Below are 5,970 nucleotides of genomic sequence, written 5' to 3'. Positions count from 1 at the left end.
GAGATCATGACCTGAGTGGAAGTTGGATACTTAACTAACTGAGCTACATAGGGACCCCTAGCCAATACCATTTTTAAGAGACATTATCCTTTCCCCAATGTGTATTGTTCAAAATCTCGTGGAGAACTTGCTGTCTGCATCTGCTCACTTTTACTTCTGGGCTTGTAATCTGCTCCACTTGTCTGTATGTCTCACTGTAGGCCAGCAGCACACTGTTGTATCTAATGAAACTCTGCAATATATTTAGAAAGATATAAGTGTAATGACTCCAGGTTCTCTCCACTTCATGATTGTTTTGTTACTTCCATGAATTGTGTGGCTCCATATGAATTAGTATATTTTTCAGATTCATTTAAAAAATTATTGGTATTTTCATTGGTATAAAAAGATAAACATAAAATTAATAAAAATAAAGCAGAGAAAAATAGACTATCACAAATACAGAAAACAAAACAACTACATTAAAATTTGTATTTTGAAAATATAAGTGGAATTTTAAAAACATAGGTAGCCTAGAAAAATAGGTGATACTTGACCAAATGCAATCAGAACTGAAAGAGGAGACATAACTGAACTAATGACATGAAAAGAATCATAAAATTAAAACTTGGATATTTATAGGCCAACAGTTAGATCACCAAAACAAATTACGCATTTTCTAGGATTATGTAATTCACCAAGACTGTTTCATGAAAAAAATACAAAGTGAACAAAACAAAAATTAATAAGATTTCCTTAATCTAAAACCTACACCCCCCCAATAAAACAACCTAGTATTACATGGCTTTATTAAAAATTCTGCCAATGTTTAAAAAGAATTAACACCAATATTTTTCGAACTACTACAAAACACTGATGAAAAAGAACACTCCCAAATACAGTTTATGAGGCAGTATTACTCTCCCATCAAAGCCAAAGAAGGACACCGCAGGAAGGGAAACTACAGGCCAATATCTCAGATTAACACACATACAAAATTCCTTGGTAATCCGAGCATAAAGAATACAACAGTGCATTGAAATTATCATACATGACATTCCAGTGTGATTCATCCCTGGGAGCAAGAGTCCTTCATCATACACAAATGAGTAAGTGTGATACCCTACATTAACAGAGAGAATAATTGATACTACGCCATCATTAATTGATTCATATAAACATTAGACAAAATTCAACACAGGTTCATCATTTAAAAATAACTCAATTAAAAAGGAACAGAAGGAAATTACTTCCACATGATCATGGCCATTATGACAAGCCCACAGCTGACAGTGTATTGAACAGTTAAATGCTGAAGACTTTCCTGTCACATCAGGAGCCAGGCAATGATATCCACCCCAACATAAGTATTCAACAGGATAATGTGAAGAATAAATATGCCACCCGAAATTATGTCATCTTCTCACATTGCTTATTTGGATGAAAGTCACTTGAGAAATTGTCAATCAAAGGACACTTGCACCCTCCTTTGTCCCCTGACAGCTGAACATAACTCTCCTTTGAGAACGTTACCTTCCCTGTACCAGGAGAGGAGAACCACCCTTGCCACCAGAATAAGGAACTTAGAGACATGAAGGCTGAGCAAACCTAGTTACTTGGTGACTAATTTAATACCCCCAAGCCACATCTTTGCTTCAACTCTTTACAAATTCAATGTTTTGTGGTCTGAAAGTCACAAATGCCACCTGCTGTGTTCATTCTCTGGGTGTCTTATTATTAGATAGCCCATGCACTTGCAAAATGAAATTTATTCTCTCCTGTAAGTGAAATTTATTCTGTTTTAAAAGATCTGTCTTATGTCAATTGAATCCATAGACTGGGTGAAAACCCAGAAGCAAAGAAGGGAAAAGCTTTCTGCTCCTGCAAAGAAGGGAAAAGCTTTCTGCTCCTACAACTGGAAGATGTACCCTGAAAATTAGGCACTAAAAGGAAATAAAATACATTAAAATCAGTAAGAAGGAAGAAAAATTACCTGATTGCAGAAGGCATGATCTTAAACATAACAAAACACTAGAGGTACCACAAAATATATTAAAACCAATTTTTAAGAATGAGGAAAACTGAAGAACACAAAATGCAGAACAACAGCAAAAAGAGTTGATTCCACACACCAGCATGAAAATATATGAAAAAGAAATAACAAAGGTATACAATTTAAAGTGAAACAGAATAAAGTATTTTGGACTAAACATCAAAAATGTGTAAAATATTTGTATCAGGCAAATGATCTATGTTGTTGAAAGACATGTAAAAATGCACACATGCCTGCAAATATAACTGTGTTCACAGATTAGAATTCTTCATATTGTTCACAGCGCCATCTACACAAATGGACTAGAAGTGTCTCCCTAACCCTGTAGTTCATTTTTAAAGAATCAAATCTAAGTCTGGAGTTTGATATATAGTCAAAGGATATGCAAATAGGGCCCTTTCTGTGCTGATTAAAGGAGCCCAGCCCCTACCCTGCAGCTGGGAGAGGAACCCCAGCCCCTGAGTCCCAGGTCTTCCATTCTGTGATCAGGACAGAACACAGACCTCTCACCATGGAGTTAGTGCTTGGCTGGGTTTTCCTTGTTGCTGTTCTAAAAGGTAATTCATGGTGAATGTGAGACACTGAGTATGTGAGTGGATATGAGTGAGAGAAGCATGGATGTGTGACAGCTTCCTGATCAGGATGTCTTGTGTCTGCAGGTGTCCAGTGTGAGGTGCAGCTGGTGGAGTCTGGGGGAGGCCTGGCGAAGCCTGGGGGCTCCCTGCGACTCACCTGTGCAGCCTCCGGATTCGAGTTCAGTAAATATGCCATGTACTGGTTACGCCAGGCTCCCGAGAAGGGGCTGGAGTGGGTCTCATATATTAGTACTGATGGAAGTAGCACAGGCTATGCAGACTCCGTGAAGGGCCGAATCACCATCTCCAGAGACAACGCCAAGAATACGCTCTATCTGCAGATGAACAGCCTGAGAGTCGAGGACACAGCCCGCTATTTCTGTGCAAGAGACACAGTGAGGGGACGTCAGTGTGAGCCCAGACACAAACCTCCCTGCAGAAGGGGATCAGTGACACCAGGGGTTGCACACTCTGCACAATTCTGGTTTGTATTCCCTGGAGCAGGTGCAAATGGAGGCTCAGGCAGGTTTCCTGTCAGGGTCTCAGGCTTCCTTTACAGCAGTTTCCCCCAGGGAGCCTCTCTGGACACATGATTCTGTGCTTACCTAGTCACTCTCTGTATTAGAAACTTTGTTGTCATAGGAAAAATACACTAACATACACTAAAGTCACAGTTGCTTGCCCTTGCTTACTCCTGTCCCTAATAATGATTGAATTACAGATATCCTGAGGCAAAACAGCAGAACCTTGACAGGAGTCCCAAAGGCAGCTAGGACCACAGGATCCCGCAGGTCTTCAGCATCCCCACCCAGCTCTTGTCCCAAACAAATAACTTGGCACTTCCTTCTTGGCACTTTGCTACACAGGACTTTAAATGAATTACAGCTTTTTTCAATTACTCTAAACAAGAAATAAATCATCTGTTCCTGAGGAAATGAACCCAAAGCACTTTGGGTGACATGATTAAATGGGTTGAGAAGTCCCATGGTCTACCATCACAAGGTGAAGACCCAGGAAAACCAGCGGTGTAATTCTCATCTCATTCTGAACTAGTGTCTGGTCTGAGAACATGGGGACTTAATGACGTAACTTTCAGATCAAGGGCGGGAGGAAACCAATGTTCCAGCTCAACAGCTCACACAGGCACATGGAGAGTAAACATGAAGGAATACTTCCTCTCTCTGCATTGGATTCTATTCAGACCCTTAATGTAGTGGGTGATGCCCATGCAGAGAGAAGACAGGAACGGAAATGCCAATCTCTTCTTGAAACACATCTCAGACATCCACAGAAATAATGGCTAATTTGGGAACCCATGACATAGTCAAGATGACACATAAAGTTAACCATGATAAGCTAACCTCCTATAAACGTGGTGCTAAAAGACTGAAGATCTGGAAGTCCATGCCATCGCTGGGTGGAGTCCAGTGGGCAGATCAGTGCTCCAGCGGAGAAGGAGGACAGAGGCCCATAGCAGGCACTGTGGTCTGAGAATCCTGTGGGTCATATGGGAAGAGACAGTCCCTTCTTGGAGTGCATTTGGGAGAGGTGGCACTGCCTCTCAAGAGACAGGAGAGCTGACAGGCACCACTGCACTTCCCTGTTCTTGAGCTTAGGAGCCCCTGCTGAGAGCAGCTAACTGGATGCCTTCTTTTTGTTGTTTGTCACAATGACCTCCAAGCCCCCAGCTGTTTATGCAACTACCCTTCTGGGACAAACCAGCTCCAGCCACAGCACAGCAAGACCCGCTTCCAGAGGATAAGTGGGGTTCCTGTCATATTGAGTTCATACAATCTGGAGTCTTCAAACCCAGCTAGAGCTCCTGAGATAAAACATGAAGAGTACTGTGCCGCCAGGTGGGCATATGGCTTGGACACAGACAGGACGAAGGCAGGGTTATGACGGAAGTCTGGGACCCACAAGTGCAGAATGCTCTCTCTTTGTGAGGGCTCCCTGAACAGGGGCTGGTGGGAAGTCCATCTCCAGGGACTGGAGAGCAGGCTGATGCCAATATATCCTCCCACCAATCAGCGGGACAGACTTCAGCCAGCAGCACAGGGCCCACCAGCGGGAGCTGAGCCACTAACACCAAGTCTTCCCTCACCCCACCTGCTTTCCTTAGGTGCTTCCTTACCAGGGAAAGAGTGCCTGGAAACCAGAGCAGCAGAGCTCCCCTCCCCACAAAGCCCAGCATAAACCCCCACACTCACCAAGTCTACTGACCAGATAGTGAAGCATAACTTCAGCTCTAGCGATATAGGAATTAGCCTCTTTTAACAAGCAGACCGAACTCACCTAGCTAAAACTCACAACACTGTGGACAAGGTCCCAACACTCCTCACTGGAGGCAAGGAGAAACTCTGCAGAGGACCGACCAGAGGGACAGAGCAGCCAATACACGACAGCACAGTGCACACAGCACCCACAAGAAATGCTTCTGAAGTGTCAGGCCCTGGACAGTATGTGAACTCTTCTTAATAAAGCCACTATTCTAGAAACAGAAAACATAACAGGATTGCCTAAAACACAGAAGAAGGCAGCGACATAGACATACACCACAATAGAGGAATTCATCCCAAAAGAAAAACAATGAAAAGTCATGACCAGGGATATTATTAAAACACATATACGTAATATGCCTCAAACAGAATTTTTTAAAACTCTCATGAGTGTACTAGTATTGCCTGAGGAAAGCATAGAAGACATGAGGTGTAACCTTACTACAGATAGCAAAGACCAAAAACAAGTCAGGCTGAAATTTTAAAAATGCTGTAACCAAGATGCGAACCTGATTGGGTATCTTGACCTCAAGGCTGACAGAAGCAGATGAATGAGTAAGTGACATAGAAGAAAAAATTATAGGGGAAATGAAGCAGGACAGAAGAGGAAAACTAAAACATTGCATCACAAATGTATACTGAGGGAACTCAGCAATTACATAAAGTGTAATAAGATTCTTTTCTAAGGAGTCCCAGAAGGGGCTCCTTGGTGGTTCAGTCGGTTAAGAATCCAGCTTCAGCTCAGTTCATGATCTCACGGTTCAATGGTTCGAGCCCCCGTCGGCCTCTGTACTGACAGCTATTGCAGAGCCTGGAGGCTGCTTTGGAATCTGTATCTCCCTCTCTCTGTCCCTCCCATGGTAGCGCTGTCTCTCAAAAATAAATAAAAATATTCCCTGTTCATGGATCGGAAGAATAAACATTGTGAAAATGTCATTACTACCCAAAGCAATCTACACATTCAATGCCATCCCCATCAAAATTGCACCAATATTCTTCTCAAAACTAGAACAAACTATCCTCAAATTCATATGGAACCACAAAAGACCCCGTTTAGCCAAAGTTATATTGAAGAAGAAAACCA

The 5,970-nt window shown here is 42.3% G+C and overlaps 1 gene segment (V, D, J or C); it reads left to right on the top strand.

Annotated features, from left to right (window-relative positions):
• The first annotated feature begins 2,512 nt into the window (after nucleotides 1–2,512).
• LOC115291322 lies at nucleotides 2,513–4,509 on the top strand. The segment is given in 3 exon segments: nucleotides 2,513–2,589; nucleotides 2,692–3,018; nucleotides 4,289–4,509. Coding segments are annotated over 3 exon segments (594 nt in total).
• Nucleotides 4,510–5,970: the final 1,461 nt, after the last annotated feature.

This window comes from Suricata suricatta, chromosome 5 (genome assembly GCF_006229205.1).
Source record: "Suricata suricatta isolate VVHF042 chromosome 5, meerkat_22Aug2017_6uvM2_HiC, whole genome shotgun sequence".
In the NCBI taxonomy this organism is placed as follows: Eukaryota; Metazoa; Chordata; class Mammalia; order Carnivora; family Herpestidae; genus Suricata; species Suricata suricatta.
The sequence above is the reverse complement of the archived record's forward strand: the minus strand, read 5'-3'. Positions and strand labels throughout refer to the sequence as shown.